General features: G+C 47.8%; 1 protein-coding gene and 1 pseudogene across 1 annotated transcript; both read right to left on the bottom strand.

The window, feature by feature from the left end:
- Positions 1–24,421, bottom strand: FBXO41 (F-box protein 41). Its single transcript, XM_074222122.1, has 12 exons — positions 23,067–24,421; positions 20,717–20,921; positions 18,778–18,851; positions 18,186–18,541; positions 17,254–17,495; positions 12,298–12,413; positions 11,347–11,499; positions 10,487–10,582; positions 8,691–8,809; positions 8,023–8,181; positions 7,223–7,338; positions 1–560 (listed from the first exon to the last, which is right to left on the bottom strand). Exons 1-12 carry the CDS (start codon positions 23,951–23,953, stop codon positions 498–500), a joined length of 2,586 nt encoding a protein of 861 aa, XP_074078223.1. The 5' UTR covers positions 23,954–24,421; the 3' UTR covers positions 1–497.
- LOC141512824 (large ribosomal subunit protein eL38 pseudogene) lies at positions 15,908–16,192 on the bottom strand (annotated as a pseudogene).
- Positions 24,422–25,946: the final 1,525 nt, after the last annotated feature.

Raw genomic sequence — 25,946 nt, 5'->3', positions numbered from 1 at the left:
CAGTTGGGGTTTATTGCAGGACCCCTTGAAGGAAGGGGCCAGGACAGGATATAGGAGTGTCAGCGTCTGTCTCTGCTGGTGACTGCAGCTCCCTGTCCTCCTAGGGGCCCCAAATCATCCCCTGTTCTGATGGGGTTTCTGGGGTCAGTGGGCATCCTGCCCTGGGATGGTTATCATCAGGGGCCCAAGAGGATTTGGTTGCTTCAGTCCAAGAGCCCTTAGAGGGGGAGGCAGTGCCTGGGATGGAGGCTTAGGCAAGGGGGCACCCGGCTCCAGGGTCTCCACAGCGGATGGTGTTTCATGCGGCTGACCCAGAGCCCAGACGGAAGGCCTCTGGAGGGGACTCAGGCCTCTCTGGCCCCTTGAGGTCAAGTCCAAACCTGCATCCCTTGGGTGGGGGTGTCCAAAGATGTTGCCTTCAGGAGGCTTGGCTTCACTCCAGAGCCTCTGAGTGGAAGTGGTGGGTGAGGGGTGCCCACTGGCCCCCCTGCCCGGGGTTAGCAGCCGCCTTCCACCTTGATGTGTAAGATCTTGGAGAATCCTGGCCGCCGCCTCAGTGCCTGAGGAAATGAGAAAGGGCCAGAAATTGGTCATTTCTGCACCAGAGACAGAAAAGCCTGGCCTGGCCTTCCCTCTCCTGCCCAGTGAAATGTCACTCCCTCCCCCGGCCAAAGTGTCTCCATTCATAAAAGGAGCAAGGATGACCAGAAAGATCTCCCAGGATGGCCAGTGAAGCCTCCCCACTAAAAACTATATTCCAGAGACCAAGTCTTCATAAACTTTCTTTTTACTATTGTGATAACTGTCTTTCAGACTAACTGGATTCCTTTGTAATCCTCCATATTTTATTTTATGCACTTAAAAACATTATTCGAGAAGGGCTCATTAGGCTTCACCAGATGCCATGGGGGTCCAGGACCTATAGAAGGTTAAAAAAAAAAAACCCTCTGCCACAGATCATGGTGTGTAGTATTATTTCAAAGGCTTTTCACCCATCACCTCCAATAAGTTGGAGTGAGCTAATGTTAATTCTGCCTTTTAAGAAAATTTGATTAGACTTGCTTTGGATTGAGATGTAGTCTCAATCTCAAAGCAAGTCTGACCATGTCACTCCCCTCAGTAAATTTTTTTTTTTTTAGTTTTTAGGGTTTTTTTTTTTTTTGCAAGGCAAATGGGTTTAAGTGGCTTGCCCAAGGCCACACAGCTAGGTAATTATTAAGTGTCTGAGACCAGATTTGAATCCAGGTACTCCTGACTCCAAGGCCGGTGCTTTATCCACTATGACACCTAGCCGCCCCTTTTTTTTTTTTAGTTTTTGCAAGGCAACGGGGTTAAGCGACTTGCCCAAGGTCATTATTATTGATGTGTCTGAGGCCGGATTTGAACTCAGGTCTTGCTGACTGCAGGGCCAGTGCTCTATCCATTGTGCCACCTAGCTGCCCCTCTCAATAAATTTCAATGGCATGGCATGGTAAGCCCAAAAGCATTTTGGCCAGAGGAGAGGTTGAGAAGAACGAGCTGATTCTTTCAAAGTTGTTTGATCTGCGGGGGATAGGTGATAGGTGATGGTTCAGGACCTGATTCCAATTGAAGGGGAGGCCTACCAAGGCTCTGGACAGAGATGATTTTGCCAACAGGGAAAGAGTTCCATCACAAATTAATGCCATTGGCTGCTTGGCTTATTATGGGTTCCTGGAAAGTAAAGAATGTGGAAGCTGAAAGAAGTAGCTGAGGTTGTTCTTCCTAGTGGGGTAGGGATTGGGGGGATGGAGAAGTGATGGTCCTGCCTTCTTAAAAGAACTGATACTCAAGATTCTGGGCTTAGATAAAAGAAAGCAGAATCTACTGCAAGAAAACCTCATCTAAGGACCTGAGCCTAGGAAATTCAGAAAAGTGGGAGCAGCAAAAATGTTACACCCACTGGAGAGAGACAGAAACATGACTTCCCGAGGAAGTCCACAAGCCCAGTAGAGGATCATACTCCTTATGGAGCCCAGCTGGGAAGGGCAGTGCCATGATATCCCTAGAAGGCATCCTTGGCTTCTATAAGTTATTTGGAGTACACCCGGGCCACCTGTGTTTCCTATATACCCAAACCCTAAGAGATAACCATCTGCCGTCCCTGCTGATTTTGTGTCTTTGTGTCTTTATGTTGTGGGGAAGAAGGAGGAGAAATGTTTTATTGCCATTTTTCTTCTCCTGAGGCTATTTTATTACATTCTTTTGCTGGGAATGAAACAGGTCCTCTGACTAGCCACAATGTTAACACACTGGTGGGGGCTTCTAAGTTATGGTTTTAAGTGGCTACTGAGCCACAAAATATCCTGAAGCTGGTTTCGATTTCTGGGGATGCCACACTGCTTAGGTCTGTCTGGGATCTCCATTTTGCTGTCCCGTTGTCCAGTGGAGGGAAGAAAAAATTCTCCCTTCAAGTCACAAAGGAACAGATGGCTTCTGGTGTGTGCTTTTATGTTTACAGGTCAGAACAGCTTTTGAAAACAGTTATTATGCTATTGTGTGGAATAGGTTGTTTATCAACACTGTAGAATGGTTGGGATACATGGGGACTGAGAATCAGGTCTAGGAGTCGCCATGACTGGTTGGAAGCTTGGGGCTTTTTTAGGGGAACTGACTCACCCTAAGATTGTGGCAGTAATTTTTGATTGTGGTGACAATGATATACATTAATTGATGAGGGAGGAGGAGAGATGAAAAGGAGAAGATATAGATAATACAGCAGGAGAAAAAGTAATTAATGGTGCCACATTTACTGAGGGAGACGATGGCCCTGGATGCAAGGTAATCAGGGTTAAGTGACTTGCCCAAGGTCACACAGCTAATAAGTATCTGAGGTCAAATTTGAACCCAGGTTCTCCTGTGCTATTATCATGCTATCATGCTAAGCTTCTTAATACCCTCACTCATGGTTCTATTTGGGGGAATACAGGAGGGGCAAGAAGGGTCAATTTGGACCAATCTCACAGACACAATTTGAAGATTTTGGAATGAGAAGTGTGAAGGAGTGCCTCAATATACCAGGTTGGCTCCAGGTCTCTAGAAGCATATATGAGCCATTGTTATTGAACAGCTATAGCTTCATCAAAGATAAGTTTCCCTGCTGCTCTGAATTGGTACAATCAGTGTGGGAGAAGAGTAGCAGAGGGAGAAGGTTTGCTAATAATGTAACAGAAAACAGTCCCATGGGGGAGGCGTTCATGGTTGGGTCATCAAAGTCAAGTGAGGGGCTGTCTTGAATTACCCAAGGACTTCTATGGGAAATAAGTCTCCTAAGTGGAAAGGAAGAGACTTTGGAGCAGCATGACAAGCTAAAGAGACCATAAAGTAGCTTCTGTTACAAAATCTAAACTAGATGGTCATATGTGTGCCACTAAGTACACTATTTTAAAAATGATTTAATATTTATTTCCCCTCCTTTACATTTAACTGAGTACATTCAAGAGAAGAAAGGCATTTAATGTCCAATAGAAAATGTCCATCTGTCAAGACAATGTTTGCCTTTCATTCTCAAAGACCATAATTCCATGACAAGCACATGAATTGGATTTGAGTGAGTGGGGGGCTGTGCTAAGTCACAAGTTTCACTTTCTCTTCCAGTGGTCAGGCAGGAATCAGGATGACTGAAGATGGCCCTAGATGGGAGGCAATCAGGGTTAAGTAACTTGCCCAAGGTCATACAACTAATAAGTATCTGAAGCTGGATTTGAACTCAGGTTCTCCTGACTTCAGAGTCTGTGCTATTTTTATGCTATCATGCTAAGCTTTTAAATAACCTCACTCATGGTTCTATGTTTGGGAAGAACCAAATGCAGGAGGGGCAAGGAAGTCCAAGTCTGTCTATCTATCCATCCACCCATCAGTCAATTTGGAGCAACCCATAGATGTAATTTGAAGATTTTGGAATGAGAAGTGTGAATAAGTTTTCAAGGACTTGGTAAAATGCCTCACCCAAGGGCTAAAGTTGCTTTATCTCAGATGGGATGGTTCCATGGCATGTCCACATTAGCTTGGTATAGGGTCAGTTTCATGCCAAGAGAATCATGGGCATAGAGGGAGGCTCATCTCAAACCCAAGTTGGAGTTCTTAGTGTTGAAGGGGGTATCTATTATTGAGAAGTCCTTTGAGTATGTGAATAGAGCAAGTACTGCCCACAATCTATTAGTACTAAATTGTATGATGTCTGCCAAGGGTGGGAAGAGGCATCAGTCAGTTAAAAATTCAGTCTACACTCTAGGGTGGGGAAGACCAATGACTGTGCTGTTCCATAGACAATATGAGTCTGAAAAGATGGTGATTCCCATAGAAGTAAAGGTTCCCTGTGACACACACAGAGCCAGACCTCTAGCACATAAAGTATAGCTGATCACCTGGGATTTCCTCCTGGAAAAATGTGCCATCAGAACTAGGTGTTTTTGGATGACCAGAAATGCATCCATTGCCTATTGCCATGGCACGAGCTCAGAAAAAAACTCTGATAGATACGATAATGTTATGAAGCCCAAATTCATGATCAACACCTTTGGCAAGGGTAGGAAGTTCTGCCAAGATACCTTCCTCTTGCAGGGGGTACATAAGATTGATGGGAAGCCATCTTACACCAAAGATCAGGCCACTTGCCAGGCTACAAAGTAGTCCCAGGGAGGGCATGGGGCCCTATAAACTAAAACAATGCATTACAAATGCCTATTTGTCTTTTGGGGAGGTAGAATCCCTGGGGAGCAGAAGGAAAAGGGAACTGAATGGCTGGTGAAATGGATTCTCAGAAGGGCCACCTTCTTACAATTTAAAGAGGCCATTAGTACCAGATAATAATAGCTCAGGTTTAACGATTTAGATGAGGAAGAAACTGAGTGTCCTGCATGTTGAAAGGCAATGGGATGAGAGGGGAAATAGCTCTAGGTCATGTGACATTGGACACAAATGACAATTTCTCTGAGTTTCATTTTCCTCACCTGTAAAATGTAGGGGGAAACTGTAGTAGAAAGCATCTGAGATCCCTTCCAGACCTAAATCTGAGTCTCCGGTACCCAGAAAAAGTCAATCTAGCCTATCCAAGCCCTATGAAGATTTCTGTTCAGACAATGGGGAGTGACAAATCTGGACATAATCCCCTTCTAACCTAACAATCTAGTTATGGAGAGCCTTCCACAAACCCAGGAAGGGATGGTGGGTTAGTGTTCCCATGACATTCTACTGTCAATCTAGCCTTTCCATAAACCCAAGAGGTACCATGGAAGTTGGGCCAGTGACTTTTGATGTTTGGGGAAACTGGGAGAAATGGTTATTCATTAAATAAGGTGACCCAGAACTGTGTTAAAGGATGATTTCTGGGCTTTGCATATTCCAAGATGCCATGATTCACTTTGTATAATTTTTTTTTTAGTTTTTACAAGGCAATGGGGTTAAGTGGCTTGCCCAAGGCCACACAGCTAGGTAATTATTAAGTGTCTGAGGCCGGAGTTGAACTCAGGTACTCCTGACTCCAGGGCTGGTGCTCTATCCACTGTGCCACCTAGCCGCCCCCATACTAATCTCTCTTCTTTAGCTGATTAATGGAAGTTAACATACTGGTGGAGGCTCACAAACTTTTGACTTATAGAATATCTTGAAACCAGAATAACTTTTCTGGGTGGGGAAAGGTCTTCCATTTGGAGATGGGTGCATGAGAGGAAGAGGGTCTTTCAGCTTAGCTGGAGCATTTAGTATATTGAAAAGGTTAATAGCTGATAAGACTGGAAAAGACAAGATGGCACTGGTTTGTGGAGGGTTCAAATTCTAGACAAAGGAATACAACATTTACTTGAGATGTGATCTGTGAAGTGACCTGCCTAAGTATTCTGAAAGGCTGTCCTGGAGAATAGGGAATAGGTTTATGGGAACTTGAAATAGAATTGGAGACACCCTTGGAGTTCATCAGACCCCAGTCAGGGCTGTCCAAAAGGCAGCCCACAGTGCTATTTTATGCAGCCCCCCTGGTGGGTTTACTAAATGATTTAGTAAACGAAGCCGGGTTACCGCAGAACTCTCACTAAAATGGCAAATCAAAATATATTGTCTTTTGTTTCATTGAAAACTTTCAAAAGTAAGGTTGGACAGGCCTGTCCTGGGTCATGGATCTGGAGGGATTTCAGAACCCATCTAGACCAATCCTTCTATTTTGTAGATGACCAACTTAATGTTTAGGGCACTGAAGTGACTTGCCCAGGGTCACACAGCTGAAAACGAGCTAAGTCTTCCTGGCCCTAAGTCCATGATAGTGTGCTTGCTCTAGTCCTGGGGACAGAAAAAAGAACACTCTCTGGATGGCAAGAAAAACTTGCTAACAGTGTTTCCAAAGGGGAATGTGCTTCCTAGGTGGAGGGATGTGTATGGCTCCCTATTCCTTGGAGATTTTTGACCAAAGTCTGGATGATCACTTGTTATATTGTCTAGGGAAAGGAAAGGGATTCAGAACAAAGGCATGGGTCAAGAATGGCAAACAGTGCAGAAAAATCCATTAGATTTGGTGACCAGGAGGTTGCTGGTCTCCCCACCTATCTTCAGTCCCATGTACAGAAGTACCTGAAATAACAAGACTGGAGAAGTAAGTGTGGGAAATGAGTGAGCTCTCAGGTGCAGAATGTATGGTCAGGGGCTGCTGGGTAGTGCAATGGATAGAGCACTGGCCCTGGAGTCAGGAGGACCTGAGTTCAAATTTGACCTCAGACACTTAATATTTGCCTAGCTGTGTGACCTTGGGCAAGTCACTTAACCCCTTTGCATTAAATAAATAAAATTCAAAGAAAAATGTGTGGTCTGGGGAATCCCCCACAAGGGGCCTAAGAAGTGATGTACTTACCCTCATTATCCTCATTCACTCTCATCACCCCTTTTTGTTCCTGTTCTTATCATCTTACCATATTTCTCTGAGAACCATGGCCTTTGGGACTGGGGTTTGGGGAAGGGAGATGTATTCTCCCCCCCCACCCCAACCCCTTTAGAAGTTTATAAATAACTGGCCATTTTTAGCCTTCACCCAGCTAACCTGCGGGGCGGGGGGGTCCAGGATTTCAGACTGTCCTCAGAGGAACGCTGCCCTATCCTTAGAGAATAAGAGGGTTTCTTCTTAGGACTGTTCCCCACCTCTATTTTGTCTCCCCACACTCCACACCAGAAGCAAATTCTGTCAGTTGTATTGGAGAAAATGTTCCTTCAACCTTCTCACCTGGAGCTTGGTCACCATTTCCTCAAACAGCTTCCGGGCTTCTGGGCTCCCAGGTTCTTTGAAGTAATCCACAATCCCAATCTGTACCACAATGGACTTGAGGTTTCGGCAAACGCCTAGGAAGGAGCAGGAGGAGAAAAGATGATAAAGGTCTTGCCAGGGTGCGTGACCCAGAGCTTGGGGAATGGGGGAAGGAGCCATATATCTTGTCAAATCTCTCAGACACCAGGGGCCAAATTATACTATTTCATGAATCCCCAAAACTTGGATGCCCAAGGGAGGGTTGGGGATATTTACCTGGACTAACAGAGGACCAGCAAATTATATATTCATTCTTCTTTTCTACTCATTAATCCATCTAACCATCCATCCATTAATGCATTCTTCCCCTCATTCAGTCACAAATCCCCCCATTCATCCATCCTTTCATTCATTAATCCATCTGTCACTTTAGTCATTCATTAATCAAGCCAGCCATCCTTCTACCCATTAAAACAATCACCCATCCCTTCCTCCATTCACGAATCCATCCACTCATCTCTCTTTCCATTCATTCAAGAATCTACTCACTCATCCTTACTTCCTCTCATTAATCCACCCATCCATCCATCCCTCTATTCATGAACCCATTCATTCAGGCCCCACCGATTTCCTCCCAGAACCCCCCCCCCCCCACAAATCTCACTCCTTCTCACTTCAAAGATTGCCTAGGTTGACACATGAGCCATGACAGGACAAGACCAAGCATGATGGGACATGCTGCCTGTGAGGAGTGGCCCTGGTTCCGCCTCGTGACTCACTGTTAAAATGAAGCAATGCCTTTGGGGTGACTGGGGTGGCTGTGAGCACCAGCATCTCCAGACCCTTCAACCCCTCTCTGCAGACCTCGGCCGCCACCTCCTGGGTGATCTCTGCCACGTGGTCCAGCTCTAGTACCTGAAGCCTCATGCAGTTCCGGGCTGGAGGGGGTAGAGGGAAACCGAGGCAAGGTCAGGATTCAGCACAATTTCCCATATCTCTTGACCAGCTTAGCTTCCCCATTAAAGGGAGACAGCCTGCAGATTTTGCTTGATCCATGACCTCTCTTCCTTTGCTAAGTCAGTCTCTAGCCTCTCAGTAAGATGATCTCCCTCATTCTCCACAACTGGAATAGATTCCCCCAGAAATGAACCAGTCAGAACTACGGAAGTTTTCACAGCCTCTCTTCAGTCTTGCTAAGACGTGCCTTCATTTGCGGCCTTATCCCTTTCTACTCTAAAGCTAGACCCTTGGGTCACTCCCTGCTCAATTTTGAGTCCTGTTCCTTGGTCCCCACCAGATGCTCACTCTTTCCCAAGTTGAGGTCACTCTGCCTTAGCCTAGGGGCATGAACTATTTGACTTTCTGAGAGGAATAACTCAGGGCTAGGAACCCCCAAGTAAGGCTGCTCAGAGAATAAGGACTTATCTCCTTTTGGTGGGGGACTTACCAAGCGATGCCAGGCCCTGCACACCACAGCCTGCTCCTCCTACCCCCAGGGCCCTTAGGTGGGGCCAGCATCGCCCTATCATCTGCAGGCACCGGTTACTGAAGCGTGTAGGCTGCTGGCTAGAAGACAGGTTGAAGGGAGCAAGAGTGGGGAGTGAGAAGAGAGGTCAGAGCGGCCACTGGAAATTCCCAACCGCTAACTGTCTCTTTACATCTTCTCCGCCTCCTCTTCTTGGAAGGTTGCCTAGATCTCTTTGTCTCACTGACAGAATGTAGCTCCCCCTGAGGCTCCATTCTTTAATCCAAGTCCCAAAATGCAGCATTAAGCCCATGCAGTACAACCTCCAGTCAACTCATCTTGGTCTCTAGTAACTTCTTAGGACCCCACAGATTTAGAGGCTTTAGTTGTGGAACGTGGAGGCCAGAAAACCTAATAGAAATCAGGGCTACATAGAGAGGGGGTAGTTTCCACAAATCGGGAGACAAGGATCCTACTGTGTTCTGCCCTCAACAGATCTCATCTGGAGCAGAGATCATTTCTGGGCACTGAGGTTTAAGGCAGACAGTTGAGCTAGGGTGCCCTTAAAGAGGGCACCTAGGATGGTGAAGGCCTTTCTTCACTTCTTGCCCCTTTCTCTCCTCTTCGAGACTGAGGACCATGTGAAGGCAGGACCTTGTCCCCTTTTTCTTTGGCCCTTCCTGCCCAGAGCCCTGCCATCCTGACTAGCAAGGGTCTGACATTCAGACAGGCTCTAACTGGGCTTCACTTAACCTCCTGGACTTCTTCTCACTTCGGGGACTTTGCCCTCCCTCATCACTTTCTGAAATTTCTGAAATCATAATCTCATCACTACTACCTCTGAAAAGAGAAAATCAAAACCATTCCCTATGGTTTTTTTGCAGCATCCCTGAAACCTCCTGACCCCAAAGGATCCCTCCGTGATCGCCAGTCCCTTACCGATGTTGTCAACCCCATTACAATGTATCCTCTCCATTAAAATTATAAGAAACAGTATCAATGACATTTGTTGGCAACTTTACTTTCTAACACCCACACCTTCTCTCCTCCCAAAGTGTCATCTCTTGTTACAGTCTGGCACGCTTAAAAAATGTTTATTGATTGATTGGAATGAAACAAGGTGGGGCCCTTGGCAAAACCAACCCATGCATCAAAAATACTGACATATGTAGGTAGTATTCCATATCCACAGTCTCCCACCTCTGTAGAGAAGCAGGGAGAGGTGCCTCTTCATGTTTCTTCTTTGGGACCAAGCTTGTTCATTATATTTTTATATACTCCATAATAAATACCATCTACTCTATTTAGTGTGCTGTATTGTTCCAAGTTTTTCATGGGCATTCTTTCCAACAATAAATTCATTTCTATGCTGAGGGGAGGGAGTAATGCTTTGTGGTTTACAAAGAAATTTATTTTCATGATTCTTTGATCCTCATAGCTACCCTCTCAAGGTGGTAGTGTTGAATGATATTGTGCCCATTTTACAGATAATGGAACTAAGTCTTCAAGATGAGACAGGAGATGATTGGATAGAGAGCTTGGAGGGACCTTAGGGGCCATTGAGTCCATACCTCTCCTTTTATAGGTGATTAAACTGGGGCCCCAAAAGGGGATTATTATGTAGCCCAAGTGTGGTTGCTCCAATGTGTGGAGCCAAGACTTGGATGCTGATATTCTGGGTCTAAGATTCCCACTTTCTCCCCTGTTTCTGAGAACCTCACCTTGGGGATTTCTGGATCAGGAGCCCAACCCTCCCAGCAGCCCCTGACCCCACTCACCAGGGGTGAAGAGGGGCCACCTGGAGAGAGATGATCTCCCTACAGCCAGCCCCCAGGGCCCAAATAACTTCATGGCCTACAGGATCTGTGGCACTCCTGTAGGGAAGAGAAATGTAATGAGGGCCGACTTCTAACCACACCCAGGTGCTCTTTTGGGAGCTCCACTGGCCAAAGCTGCTTTTACAATAATACCTCTACCTGCTTCCCTCCTTGATGGCTGCACAGTGCAAGGAGGTTTTCTCTTTTTTTTTTATATACCTTCATTTCCAAATAAATCCCTCCCAATCCCCAGTGAGTCATCTGTTCATAACAGAATAAAAAAATTTAAAAAAGTAATTCAGCAAAACTATCAAACACTATCAAAAATTGAGTCTGACTGTAAATGCAATGCTCGGCATCCTCAATCTCCCACCTCTGCCAAGGAAGGAGGGAAGTAAGGGATGTATTTGTTACAATTTTCAAAATTTCAAAACATTTTCAAAAATTTCCTCTTCACAATGCAATGAAGAAAGTTGTTCAAATATTATCATCTCCATTTCACAGACAAAGACCCAGAGAGACCCAGAAAGGTTAGGCCATCTCCCCAGGATCACATAGCTAGGAAGAGTCCAGTGCTCCCTCCCCTGAACCCATTGCCTCTTACTACACTGCTGAGGTAGTGGAGTTAACCAATGGTCATTTCAGACCAGGAGTCAGAAAATGCTTCTTAAGGGGCAGTGGAGACCAGAGAACTTTAGTAACTAACCAATATTTGGTGATGGCATTGGAGAGATTCAGGGGTGAAGCATCCTCCTTTGCCTTATGACATCTCCCCTACTGTACTTTCACCCACCCCAAGCCTTCCCCACCATCAGACCCACCTGTAGGTGACTGCTTGCAAGGCCCGGCAGTAGCAGCTGGCCAGCCAGAGGGAGCGGTCTGTGAGGACATTGGGGCAGTGGGAGATGCGCAGAATCAGCAGGTTTCCACCAGCAGCTTTGAGTAAGGACTCCAGCCCTGCTTCCAAGCAACCCCTGGGAACAGTGACCAGGTGGTCAGGAGACCACCCAACAATGTCCCAACAGTAATTCAATAATCTAAGCCAACAAGCATTCATCAATGGTATCAGAAATACAAAGATCAAACAAAGCAATTCCTATCCTCAAGTACAGAATTATTGGAAGGAAATTATTGACTCATGAATTTTGAATTAGCCTGGCCTCTCCATGTTGGAAATGATCAAGCAAGGTCCAGAGATATGAAGGAGGTAGCCAGTTCTGGGCCTGGGTTCAAATTCATTCTTTGGCAGACATTACTTTTGTGACCTTGGACAAGTCATGGTTCTCTCATTTTAATAATAATAGCTAGAATTTATCTAGTGCTTAGGTTTACAAAATCTAAGTTATCTCATTTGGTTTCCCCAAAAGCTCCATCAGGTAGGTGCCATTATTATCTCCTTTCATCAGATAAATAAAATGAGGCTGAAAGGAACTTAAGTGACTTGCTGTGGATCACACAGCTAGAAAGATCTGAACTTGGGTCTTCCTGACTCCCATATGTCATTAGTGACACTTTTTTTGCCTTTGTATCTATAGCATAGGACACACTGTGTAAAGGCTTTGTTGGATTACATTGAAGATGTGGTGTTCCTGTCCTTACCTGCTTCTCATTTCCACCTTTGCTTGGTTGGCCAATGCCCTTTATCCAGCCTATCCATGGACCTCATGTGTCCAGTGTCTACCTTTAGGACTTGCCCAGGGAAGAGCCATTCCCAGTTGCCCAGCTCCTCCAACTTGTGCTGGCTCTGCTCCCAAGCCCTCCTATTCACTCACCTGGTGCTCCTCAGGTACTCCTCTTTGCCCTCCTTCTTTCCCCGCTGCCGGGGCTTCAGGTTCTGCAGAGTCAGTGAATGTGTCTGGGTGCACCACTGGGACAACATGGCCAGGAACTGGGAAGAGAGAAGAAGAGACACCTATGTGTGTCCCAGGACACATGTCCTGGGGTCGCTACAGGGGCTAATGGAGAAGGAAGGCAGAGAAAGGAGGGAAAAGCAATCTGTCCCAAAATGCTGATTAACCACCTACTACGTGGCCAGCCCTGAGCTTCCAAAGAAGTTTTCAACTCCAAGATCTAGTTGGGAGAGAAACCTTCCATGTACCCAGGAAATGGAGGACAATAGAGACTATGTGGATAAGCAGTCATGCAGACTGGGAAGATGGAGAAAGGAGAGACAAGGGTAGGCTGGAACAGGTGAAGGGGCATTGGGGATTGGACTGGACCTCTAAAAACAGGTAAAAGATTGCTTTTTTCTTTTTTCAATTTTCTTTATATCTTTTGTTTTTACAACATCTAAATTTCCCACTTTTTCCTCCTCCCTTTTCCCTTGCAGAGGGAACTATGGAATAAAAAATTTATTAATTACCAACTATGTACTGAGCACTTTTTCATCTCTATAAAGGTAAAGGGAACAGATTGTTTTGTGACAATCACAGGGGTATTTATTTCTCTTTTAGTCATTGCTGATAAGATTCTTGTCAGAGTCCACAATAGGTTGATCCTTTACCTGGAAGACAGTTACCTCCCTGAGAGCCAGTGTGGCTTCAGAAGGGTCAAGGAACAGTCGATATGGTGTTTGATCCCTGACAAAATGCCAGGAGCAGGATAGAGGTCTGCATGCGACATCTGTAAATCTGACCAAGACCTTTGATACTGTCAGTATACTGATGATAAATTCTTCAGCTTGAAAAGGCTACAAGCCAAGACCAAAGTAGAGGGAGAGTTGGTGCCTGATCTTCTGTTGCAGATGATTGTGCACTCAATGTAGCTTCTGAAGCTGAGATGCAATAAAGTATGGGTCGATTTTCTGCTTCCTGTGCTAATTTTGGCCTAACGATTTCTTTTTTGTCAAGGCAATGGGGTTAAGTGACTTGCCCAAGGTCACACAGCTAGGTAATTATTAAGTGTTTGAGTTTGGATTTGAACTCAGGTCCTCCTGACTCCAGGGCTGGTGCTCTATTCACTGCACCACCTAGCTGCCACTGGCCTAACAAATAACACCAAAAAACCACAGGTGCTCCATCAGCCAGTATCACACCATCCAAATGGAGAAGTTTTGAATGCCATGGACAAGTTCACTCATCTTGGCTGTGTCCTTTCAGGAAGGCACACCTTGACAATGGGGTTGTCACTTGCATTGGCAGAGCTAGCTCAGTATTGGGGAGGCTCCAAAAGAAAGTGTAGGAAAGAAGAGGTATTAGACGAATTACCAAAATGAAGGTCTACAGAGCCATTGTGCTGATCTCATTGTTGTATGTCTATGAAATATGGACAGTCTACCAGCTCCAGACTGGGAAACTGAGTTGCTTCCATTTAAATTGTCTTAGGATCACCTGGTAGGAGAAGATACCAGACACATAGGTCCTTTCTTGAACTAAATTGCCAAGCATTCAAACATTACTATAGAAGGTGCAACTATGATGGGCTGGTCATGTTAGATGCCAGAAGTATACTTGCCAAGAAGACTAGTTTATGGAGAACTCACACAAGGCAGGCACTGAGGGTGGGGGGGGGTCAGAAAAAATACTGGGAGACTCTAAAGGTCTTAGCAACTCTCTTAAGAACTCCCATGTGCAGGAGACATTGGCATAGGACTGCCCAGGGTGGTGTGCCCTCACCAGAGAGGGTGTTAAGCACTATGAGTAAAGCAGAACTGAAGCAGCTCAAAGGTCTTCTTTGATATCAAAGAGCCAACCAATTGAGGACTTTGCAATGATCTCATTTGAGCTTCACAACAATCCTGGGAGGGAGGTACTGTTATTATCCCCATTTTACAGAGGGGAGAAATGAGGCAGACAAGAGACTTGTCCAGGGTCACACAGTTAGTAAGCATCTGAGGTCAATCTAGAATTTAGGTCTTCCTAACCCCTGGATCAGGGCTCTCTCCACTGTTCAGTCAAATTAATAATCCACTGAAAATTCTGGAATCATCTGTGGCATTCACCCATAGTGCCCCACCTCTGCAAAGAAGCAAAGGGGGCTAACTTTTTTCTTTTCTATGGGGCCAAGCTCAATCATCATCATCCAACAACATTTGGTCTCAATTGATCTGTGCTTCTTCTTTCTACAACCATGCTAATGAAGTCATCATATTGCTTTCCTAGTCCTGCTGTCTTTCCTCTGCATCAGTTCATATAAGTCTTCCCATGCTTCTTCAATGCACCCTCAACACAGTCATCATTCCACTCCATTCATGGATCACAAGTTATTCAGGTCTTCCCCAGTCAATGGGCATCTACTTTGTACCATGAAAATTGTTGTTATAAATATTCTAGTGCATGTGGGTCTTTTCTTTGTAGTACTGTCCTCCATGGAGTATGTTGAAGCCTAGCAGTGGAAACTCTGGGTCAAAGTAGACTGAGTTTTCTCAGCACAATTTCAAACTACTTTTTAAAAAAAAATTTTGCAAGGCAATGGGGTTAAGTGATTTGCCCAAGATCACACAGCTAGATAATTAAGTGTCTGAATCCAGATTTGAATTCAGATCCTCCTGACTCCAGGGCTGGTGCTCTGTCCACTGTGCCACCTAGCTGCCCCATCCAACTACTTTTTGCAATGATTCTACCAACTGTTCCACCAACATGACTATTTCCAACTTTTGAAACCTTTACCAATTTGCTAATATGAGGTGAGACCTCAGAGTTGTTTTAATGTGCATTTCTTTCATTATTAGTGACTTGGAACATTCTTTCCTGTAGCTGTCCAAAGTTTGCAATTCTTTTTAGGACTATTTCTCTTCTTTCATCATTTATCTACTAGAGGATGATTTTTGGAATTATATATTTATGCTGTTGTTTTTGTTCAGTTGTTTCAGTCTGACTCTTCGTGATTCCATTTGGAATTTTCTTGACAAAGATACTAAAATGGTTTCTATTTTTCATGTTGTGGATGAGGAAACTGAAGTTATCAGGGTTAAGTGATTTGCTAAGGATTTGAACTCATGAAGCTGAGTCTTCCTGATTCTAAGTCCAGTGCTACATATTCCACCAAAAATTTGTTAATTGGCTATATGACTATATTTGTTAGTTGCCTATATTACTTTCATATCACATCATTGTCAGAGATATGCAACACAGAAATTTTTTCCTAGTTGATCCCTTCCCTTCTTAGTTGCATTAATTTTGTTTGTACAAAAGATTTTAATTTCTTTTTTTTTAAGGTTTTTGCAAGCCAGTGGGGTTAAGTGGCTTGCCCAAGGCCACACAGGTAGGTAATTATTAAGTGTCTGAGGCTGGATTTGAACTCAGGTACTCCTGACTCCAGGGTTGGTGCTCTATCCACTGTGCCACCTAACCGCCCCCAAAGTTTTTCAATTTCATGTATAATGGGAGCTTGGCCAATCCCAGTCTTTACAGAATATTCAGTTCATACAATCTTCATGAGAACTTTTTTTTTCAATTTTTTCCTGTATTTTAATGGAGATGATGGAACATTAAGTGAGTTGGTTCTTTCACTTCAGCTCCTTCACAGCCAAACCAGGAGGCAGGGACTGTTTAAGTTTCTCTGCCTTCTCTTTGTCTGTGATGACCAATGTGTACAGGTACCTGCTGCATCGGACCTTAAACTTCACATTGTCTTTGTTTTTCTTGATCTTGACAGATTTAGCATCTTTTCGTCTGACTGTGAGCAGGAAGTCTTTTATTTCCTCAATTTTTTGGGGCATGGTGACGGCGGCGGTGGGTGGCCCAAGAGATAGAGCCTCGGGAGGGATTCTCACAAGGAGCCAAGAAAGCCGGAAAAGGCCATGAGAACTTTGATATAGGCTTAAGTATTATATCTGCTTTCTGGACCACTGACCACAAGGTAAAGAGAAAAACTGCTGATTAGCTGCTGAACTGGAACTCTTGACTTCTTTTTTAATCTGGATCCAATTAAGGGAAAACATATTTTAAGCCTCTGGGTGGGGAGAGAGATCCTGAATCTACCCGAATCTACCTTAATATGCCTTAATCTATCTACTTGGGTCCACATGAACCATAGTTTTCTTAACTTAACTTGACCCAAGTTAAGTTGTTGTCAGATCTCTCAAGGAATCTTGTATAATTTTGGTACATCCTTGGGAAACACCTTATGGAAGAGTCCTCAAGGGAAGTTTTGTTCCACTGAACGTGTGCTTTTTGTAAAAATAGTCCTGAAGCATTGCATTACAGTGAGATGTTGCATTCCCTGTGCCTTTCAGTCTACTGTATTACCATAAAAGTTTTGTAGCTACAGATTTTTTTTTGACCAAAGTTGGTCTGGTTCATAAGACTTCTCTCAAGGATGTCCTTTTTGTTCATGAAGATTCTCCCTAACATTCTTATAGATATGGGAAATCAGACATGGGCATTCAAAGTTAGAGGTCTTTGTTGTCTTTCTGGGAAATAATGTGTAAGTGTTGGATATTATAGTTCTCTGTGTCAATGCTTAATTCCACCATTAGATAGCCTAGCAGAGTACACTGAACACAGACGGTGCTTAATAAATGGTAACTTAAATGGAATCTAATCTTTGTATCTCCCTCTTCACCCCTTCAGGGCTCAGTGCATTGCTTTGTATGTAGCAATTGCTTCATAACAGTTGAATAATGAGGAACCACCAAAGTTTCTTGGACAAGAGGTTCATGACTAAAATGGTGGCCCTATGTCCCATGAACTAGAAGGAGATGATGCTGGTGACAGAGACTAGCTGGGAGGGGTTGGAAGGAGGGGAGAGTGGCGGAACGGAGGGGGAGTCAGAGGCTGGGCTGGTACCTTGGAGCAGACACGGGCATTCTCTAGCAGCACACGGGTCCAGACGGCAGGATGCCGGGCCACAAACCTCCAGTCCTTGCAGACCTCGGCAGCGTGCAGGAGGGTACGGGTGTCCAGGTAGGTGAAGATACAGAAGAGGGCTGCCCGCATCTTCAGGATCTCTGGGCTGATGACTTCGTTGGAGCGCGAGGGGCTGCCACCATCAGCCTGCCGGCCCCGCCCGCTGCCCCCCTCTGAGCGGGCTGGAGGACCTAACACAGTGTCAGCGGGGTGCACGGTGGGGAAACTGAGGCATGGGGTAGGGGAGGAGAAGGCAAGGAAGGGAGTGGTGGGAAGCTGGGCAGGAACAGGAGGGGCATATCAGGTACTGGGGGAGGAAGGGGCTGGGCCATGGACACCCCTGGAGAACATGGATAGTGTGCTGGGATTGGGATGGCGGTGAAATCATGCTTTATATATAGACTTGTAGCCAGAGGCAGATTTGGGGAGAAGGGAACACAGGAGCCAAAAAATATTCATCCAGATGGCGGAAGAGATTTTCTTTTATTCTTCACTTGCCCTCTGATTGTGGAACTTAAGTTACTTTGTCAGAAGTATAGGTTTTGTCTCCGACTAGCCCTGGGGAAATAAACCTCTGCACCTTTCTGGACCTCAATTTCTCCCTTCTGTAAAATGGGAACAGTCATTTTGGTCCCAGATGATGTATGAGTTCCCTTCCCCTCCTGGGGTGAGAACCCCAGAGGCCTTCTGGTGAACCCCCTGACTTTATGGAGGAAACTGAGGCCCAGCAAGCTCTTTCCATTGCACCCTAGGTAATAGGGAATGGAAAGTACCACTGAGGGGCAGGGGACAAAAAGCAAAAAGGCTCTGGAAGGTGAATCTCTGTCTCTCTCCCCTCCCACACCACAACAATGGAGGGCCTGGGCACTCACCGGACAGTCGGCAGCTGCTGAGGGCCCGGGGTGGCGTGGGTCCAGAGGCCGAGGCTTCGGAGGGCCCTTCGGCCTCTGACTCGGTGGTCCGGGAGCCCACGTCAGAGACGTCACCTTCCTCGCCCTCTGTGCTATGCCGGCGAGGCCTCCGCTGCCAGTTCTGGATGGCCTGGCGCCTCAGGCCCGAGCTCCGGGGCACCTGGGGCCTCTCCAAGCCCCCTCCACCCTCTGCCCGGGTCCCTGGTCCTCCAGCCCCGCCATCCCCAATGGCCGCCTCCTCCGAGGGGTAGGGGTCTGCTGTGTCGCTGTCGTAGCAGCCGGAGCTCTGGGACACGGCCTTGGCACGGCTGGAGGCCCTGGGTGGAGGCAGGAAAGGTCAGAGGAGGTAGCAGTGAGGAGGAGCTGGGCCGGGCAGCCCCAGGCCGGGGTGACCCACCATTTAAATGCCCCCTCCTCCAGGGAGCCTTCCCAGATTGAGCAGAAAGGAGCAGACAGGTCAGTGCAGGCTCTGCCAGGATGGCTGAAGGAGGGAGAGCGGGGGTGGGGGGGTGGGGAGGGGTCCTGGGGGAGGGCTGGGATCTCAAGAGCTTACCCAGTGCTGGAGGAGGAGCGGTGATTAGACACGGCGTATGTGCTGTGCATGATGGGACCTGAGTGGCGGTCCCGCTGTGGGGAGGGGGCAGAGGGGCAGGGACAGGAGGGAGAGAAGAAAAGAGGCCGGCATGGTGGGGGAGGGGAAGGAGAAGACAAGGAGGGGAGGAGAGCAAGAAGAGGGGGGAGGAGGAGGAGAGAGGAGAGAGAGAGAGAGAGAGAGGGGGAGGGAGAGAGAGAGAGAGAGAGGGGAAGGAGGAGAGGGAGGAGAGCAAGAAGAGGGGAGAGGGGGAGGAGGAGGAGAGAGACAGGAGAAGGATGAAGAAAGGAGGAAGAGGGGAGGGAGGAGAGGGAGAAGAGGGAGAGGAAAGGAGGAGGGGGAGAGGGGAGGGAGGACAGGGAGAAGAGGGGAGAAAGGAGAGAAGACATAGGAGAAAAGAAGAGGAAGAAAAGAAAGGGAAATTAAGAAGATAAATAAAAAAGGAGGGAGTGAGGGACAAGAAAAAAATGCAGGGAAAGGCAAAGATTGAGAAAGTGCAAGGAAGGAACGGTAGAGAAGAAGAGAAGGACAAAGAGGGAAAGGGAAGGAGGAGGAAGACAGACACACAGACCCAGAGAGAGCTCCATGAAATCCTCCCGTGTCATTGCCCCCTCCGTGTCTTTGCCCCTCCCCCTGCCCCCTCACATTCCCCTTCTCCTGTCTCTCCCCCCCACTTCCCCAGGTTATCCCTGACTGCTCTGAGTTCTAGGAAGCTGGAGGGGGGCGCCTCGCTTGGTTGCATCCTTGAGGGAAGGAGTGAGGACCTCAGAGCTGGGAGCCCGGTTCAGACCGACTTCTTCTGATGCCAACTCTTGGCCAGGACCCAGACGGACCTGCAGCCTCCCCTTCATGGCCCACATGGGCCTGGTCTGCTTAGTCTGAGACTCCTGGTCCCAGGGAGAAGCATCCCTGGGGGATGGGTCTGAGGGTCTTCTGGCCCCACCCCTTTCCTTCTCTGTAGTCCAGGAGGCCCAGGTGGATTCAGCCTCAGCTGTAACTAGTTACAACCCATTTATTTAAAACTGTGTGACTGAGCAAGTCTCTGAACTTCCCTGGGCCTCAGTTTCCTTGTCAGTAAGATGAGGGGGGGGTAGATGAGAGCATCTCTGAGGTCCTTTCTAGCTCTGGAATCTGTCACACAGTCAACATATGTCAGCTGAGACCTGACACCACATCTTCCCGAGGTCCCACAGCCCCCATTTCTCTTCCAGAACCTCTGGTGATTCCCCCCAGGAGCCCTCAGTGCTCCAGGGGGGCCTTCATGAGTCGTTGTGACCTCTTGGGGAGGTCCTTCTGCTCTAAGCTTGGCTGTGCTCAGGCAACAGACCTAAGACCTATGAATGTGTCTGCCCTTGAAGCCCTTCCAGGCTGGCAGGACCTTTGCCACCCAAGAGGGTCCTGGAAGAGATGCCAATGATGGGAGGAAAACTTCAGCCTTCCATTGGGGCTGTGGGAGAAGTGATAAACTACAAAGTGATACCGAAGTGCCAGAACCTCCAGAGGGGTGCTATGTGTAATGACTATGGTACTGGCCTCAGAGCTGGGAAGACCTGGGTTCAAAACTTGGCTGTGTGACCCTGGGCAAGTCACTTAACCTCTCTTCTAGTCTCAGTTTCCTCACCTACAAAATGGAGATAAATCTTAAAATGCTACGGAAACACTAGCTATTATTATTGCATGTCTTCCTTCCCTTGAGGACCCTGGTATTTTAGAAGTCAAGAGGATTAAGCTTAAATGGTGAAATTCCAGACATCATTGGATGCCTGGGGCTTGGGCCCCCCTTGGGGGTGCTGGTTGGGCACCCATTCTTGTAAAGATGGAATGGAATTCAAACCAATGACAATTTCTGAAGCATTTCTATGCCCTGTCCTAGGAGACCAGGAGCCGGCCGGGCACTCACCATTCTGCCCTTGGTCCCTGGGACGCTGCTTCGGCCCAGGCTGGCATTGGGGGTGGTGCCGCAGCTACTGCTGATAATCTGGAGCTGCTTCTCGGCTCGGTCAGCACGGTCCAGGAGCTCCTCAATGAACTGCTGCAGGCGCACCTTGGCATTGGCCTCCCTGGCCGCTGTCTCCTTCAGGAACTGGTCAATTTGAACCACCTCCCTGAGGGGTGAGGAAAGGAATTAGGGGCTTCTGACTCCCCTACTTGTCTCCAGGGGAACTGTCACCTGTGACCCTCACAAGAATTTTCTTAACATAACCTTCAGGGAACCCCTGATCTCTGACTCCTGGAGCTTGTCATCTATAGCCCCAGGTATCTCCTCATCTGTGATCTCTATGGGCCTTTTGCCATGACCCCTGGAAATCCCCTAACCTAGGAATGACCTCTGTGTGTCTTGTCACCTGTGAATTCTAGAAATCTTTTCACCTATGACCTCTATGGGCCTTGTCCCCTATGAACCCTGGAAATCTCTTCACCTGTGAATTACTTCTATGGACTTTGTCTCCTGTGGTTCACGGAAATCTCACCTATGACCTCTATGGGCCTTGTTACCTGTGACCTCTAGAAATCTCACCTGTGAATGACCATTATGGGCCTTGTCTCCTGTGATTCACAGAAATCTCCTCACCTATGTTCTCTACGGTTCTGGTCACCTGTGAATCCTAGAATTCTTTTCACCTAGGACCTCTTGTCACCTGTGACCCCTAGAAATCTCCTCACCCGTGACCCCTAGGGGGGTCTATGATCAGCCTGCTACCCTGGCCAAGGTTAGATTCACTTCTAAGCCCCACAGCTTAGGAAAGGCCTCTATCACCTTCAGGATGACCAGGAGCTATGGTAGAAATGGCAGAGAAGCCAATTTCTTTGGGCTTGATTTCAGGAAAGGCCTGCCAACTATGAGAGCTACTATGCCAAGATGGAGGTGAGCAGCCTTGGGAGGGAGAAGGGCCTCTTCCTTAGAGATCTTCCATTCAAGGCTCAGGTGCATTATCTGAGGATGGGGAGGATTCCTTTTGGGGACGAGCTAGATGGTCCACAGATTCTGTGACCCCTAAGACCCCCCTCACCTTGGGTCCCCCAGCCCCATGTTTAGTGCCCTGTGTGTCTCAGACTTCAGAAAATTCCTGAGGGGTCACAGGGTCTTGACTAAGCTGAGGCCCACTTTCCCTATCATGAGTTTTCACTTCTGAATTCTCTAACCAGTTTTCAAACCCTGAGCTCTGTTTTATAGTTGGCACCTGCTATCCTGTGAGGGAGGAGATCTCTCTCCCCACCTGGGGTCTCACACACACACATGCGTGCACACACACACACACACACACACACACACACACACACACACACCATTTCAGGCCCAAGTAGTCCCAACGATACCTCGTTGTCCAACTTCTGTTAAAGGACCTCAAAGAAGAGCCTGGGCTCTCCAGGCAGCCTGGAATTGCCTCATAGCAACCCCCACCCCAGCTTCTCCTGATTGTAGCCTCTGGGGGCAACCAGAACATGTTTAATCCCTTTAATAGATACTTGATGCTGGAGGAAGGCGGTGATTGCGGCCACTCTATCAGTTCAGTCTTTCCCCCTCCAATCTGCACCTCCGTGTTTCCTTCAACTGGCCTTCCAGTGAGTTCTTGGCTCTCCCGGTCCCATTCCTAGCTTAATGATATCCTTTCTAAAGATGGCGGTTGCCATCCAGGTGTGTTCTGATCAGGTGTCTGCCACCTTAGTCCTAGAAGCTATGCTTCTCGTCACAGCCTAGAACTGAAGCATGTCAAACCCCAGACAAACCCCTCCATAACCCATTCCTCCCCGATCTTGTACTTGCTATGCAGGCCAGGCCCAGGATTTCTCCCTGCCAAGGAAACTCTCCCTATGGCAACCTTAATGGTCTTATGGTCATTGCCTAGCATCTCGAGGACATAAGAGACTTGTTCAACCTACAGCTAGAATGTGTCAGAGGCAAGATTTGAACCCAGCTCTCTTCACCCTTTCTCTGTGCCTTCCCTCTGAGATGACTGCCCACCTAAGCTGTTTATTTCTAGCACTGTACATCTCATCTACTTGCCCTGGACTGGGAGCTCCTTGAGGGCAGGGACTGTTTTTGCCTTTCTCGGCATCTCCATCACTGAGCGCAGTGCTTAGCATGCAGTAGGCACTCCATGAATGCTTGCCGACGGACAGACTGATGGTGTGTCTCATTAATTTCATGGTATGGCTCCTGTCCCATTTGGGCCCCCCTCCCTGCAGAGGTCACCCCCATGCATGACACCAGCCACAGGCTCCAGAAGGCTCAAGGCCACCTCACTCACTGTTGTTTCCTGGTCAGCTCCTGCTCCTTGCGCACCAGGTCCTGCTTCAGCGAGGCCAACAGCTCCACGCTGACGTCCACCTGGCGGGAGAGTTCTGTGGCTCTCTCCTCTAGCTCCTCTTTCTCGCGGCCCAGCCTGGCGCTCTCCTGCCGGGCCTTCTCCAGCTCCGCGGCCTTCCTCTCCAGCTCCGCCTGCAGCCGGCCCACCTGCCCTGCGATCTTCTGCTCCACCTCCTCACTCAGACGTTCGAGCCTCTTGTCCACTTCCAGTTTCTCCAGGGCCCGGATCTTTAGTCGGGCCAGGCCTTCTTCATAGGCCATGTCTGCCGGGGATGGAGAGGCCGGGGAGGCTGAGGCTTGGCTGGGGCCGGGGCCTGGGCCAGAGCCAGGGGGCGGTGTGGATGATGCCGAAGAGGCCACTGATTTCCGGGCAAACAGTTCACCCAGTGGGATCTCAATCTCCCGGAGGGCATAGCGAGTTGTGGTGGGCATGAGGCTGGGCTCACCCAGGTCTTCGCAGGAGACTCCTGCAGGGACTAGGTCTCCCGGGAATCGAGCAAGCGGGGGGTGGTGGTGGTGGTGGTGCAGGTGATGGGCAGCCTGGGCCGGGGGTCCCACCCCCTGCTCTTTGCCTTGGAAGGATGTGCTCTCAAAGACATCCCGGCGAGCCCCAGGTACAGCCAACATGGCAGTGGGATCGGGTGCCAGAGGGAAGACTGCAGCAGCAGCTGCGGCGGCTGCGTCACAGATGCTATTGGTCTTAGAGAGGATGTAGAGGGTCTCGTAGGTGTGACTGTACTCCAGGTGAGCTCGAAGGGAGGATAGACTCCGGAAACGCTTGTGTTCCCCACAACGGGGGCAACGATAAGGCAGGTCTAGAGAGGCCATGACCCTGACCCCGGGGGGGGGTAGCCCCTCTGCCCAGCAGCCCCGCCCCGTCAGTCACAGGGGCGGGGCTGGCTCAGGGCAAGGTCATGGCCAGTTGTTGGGGAGCCCACCAGGAAGGACTGGGCAGATCCTGGGCATTAAGCCAGCTTTGGGGGGCAGAGATGCTGGAAGAGAAGAGACCAGGATTAGTCGAGTTCATGCTTCCCCCTTTCCCCTACAACTCCTACTCTTCTAGATGGGAACTGACAGAGACACAAGGCCCCTCCCTGAATGGCTCTCCCATGCCTCAGTCTGAAGTAACCTTTCCCTTCAAAGGAAGGGGGGAAGAAATGTGAAGGAAGTGGGGGTGTCTGGGGCTCACCTCCATGGGAAGTATCCCATGACACTAAATCAAGGGTCTCCCACCCCTACTCCAGGAAGATCCAAGAGGGAATCCCCCAGGAATGGCTCCTTCCCAAGGGGAGAAAATAGCTATACTCTGGGCCCCCAAACAATGGAAGAGGCTCCTGGGGATAGGCATGAACAAATTCTTAGCAACATGACCATTGTCCATATAGTGAATGAAAGATGTTTACAGAACCCTTTAACATTTACAAAACACTTTATTTATGCAACCTCAGAGAACCTTATTTAAGTGAGTGCTTTATTCCCATTTTACAGATGAGGAAACTGGGACCGGGCTGGTGGCTTGTCTAAGGTCATATAACTAGAACCCACGTGAGGTGGGATTTGAACCCAGGTTTTTCCTGTCTCCAAGACCAGTACTTGAATTCTGATACCAAGGATCTTAAGTTCAGAAGAGATGGAAGAGACCTTTGTGATCATCTAGTCCCTCATCAACTCCCTCATTTTACAATTGAGGAAACTGAGGACCAGAGTCAGAGGTAAAATGTGGTCTAAGACCACAAAGGAAGTGATAGAACTAAGATTCAAACCCAGGTCTTTTGACTCCAAATATAATATTCGTTCCATATCTGCATCCCATATTCCACTTTAGAGTTTATGGAAACTTTTTCCTTTCCATTAAGGGCTTCCTTTCCGCCACCCCCCAAGGGGAGCTGTAGCTGCGTAAGTTCAGAACCCCCAATTGACTCTCAAGGCTCCTTAAGGAACTCCCTTCAACCTCCAGCACAAGTGCCTATGCCTCCCCCACTCCACACTATTCAACACCCCAGCTTCTACCCTCAGCAACCTCCATAACCTATCTCACCTCCATCCTTCTTTCATCTCCATACATGGAGAAACCTCTGCACCACTGTGGTTGAGAATTGCTTCCTCTCTGTGCCACTCCCTAGCCTGCAGTCTGGCTTCCTTAGCCTGCTCTCTCCAAGGTCATTCATTAGCCATCTCTTTATCCTTTTTCAGTCTTCATCCTCTGCCCTCGACCTGTTCTACCATCTAACGCCTCATTCTCACCTCCCTTGGCTACATACAACATATTGGTTCTCCTCTTAGCTCTCTGCCTAAGCTATCACCTTCATCAGCATTTCTTCTGTCTCTCATTCCCAAATGGGCTTACCAAAGTTTCTTTGGAGATGAGGATGCTGAGTCATTTAACCATTTGCCTCAGTTTCCTCATCAGTAAAATGAGCTGGAGAAGGAAAAGCAAGCCATTTCAGTGTCTTTGCCAAGAAAATCCCAAATGGAATCATGACTGAAATGACTGAGCAACTGGTCACTGGAGGTTCTGGATGAGAAAGTGAGGCTGCTGACTTAACACAGCCCTCCCCTCAAATCCAGTTCATGTGTTTGTCATGGCATCACTTCCTTGATGTTGTCATTATTTTCTTCAAGATCAAAGGACAGACATGAATATATAAGGACAGACATGAATATATATACCTCTCTCTCTCTCTCTCTCTCTCTCTCTCTCTCTCCCCCTATCCTTCCCTCCCCTTCTTCTCTCTCTATTCCCCCTCCCCATCCATCCACCCACCCATCCATCCATGCAATCTCATCGATTTATCTATCTATCGATCTATCTATCAGTGAC

This window comes from Macrotis lagotis, chromosome 1 (genome assembly GCF_037893015.1).
Source record: "Macrotis lagotis isolate mMagLag1 chromosome 1, bilby.v1.9.chrom.fasta, whole genome shotgun sequence".
Lineage (NCBI taxonomy): Eukaryota > Metazoa > Chordata > Mammalia > Peramelemorphia > Peramelidae > Macrotis > Macrotis lagotis.
Note: the sequence above shows the minus strand (reverse complement) of the source record. Positions and strands in the feature narration are given on the sequence as shown.

What these genes read in the sequence shown, in the direction of transcription:
- FBXO41 (XM_074222122.1), bottom strand. Translation starts at nt 23,953, where the DNA reads ATGGCCTCTCTAGACCTGCCTTATCGTTGCCCCCGTTGTGGGGAACAC. An exon ending in CGCTCCTCCTCCAGCACTGG is followed by an intron (nt 18,542 to 18,777) that starts GTAAGCTCTTGA and finishes GCCTCCACCCAG; the next exon opens with GGCCTCCAGCCGTGCCAAGG. An exon ending in AAATGGTGACCAAGCTCCAG is followed by an intron (nt 561 to 7,222) that starts GTGAGAAGGTTG and finishes TCATTTCCTCAG; the next exon opens with GCACTGAGGCGGCGGCCAGG.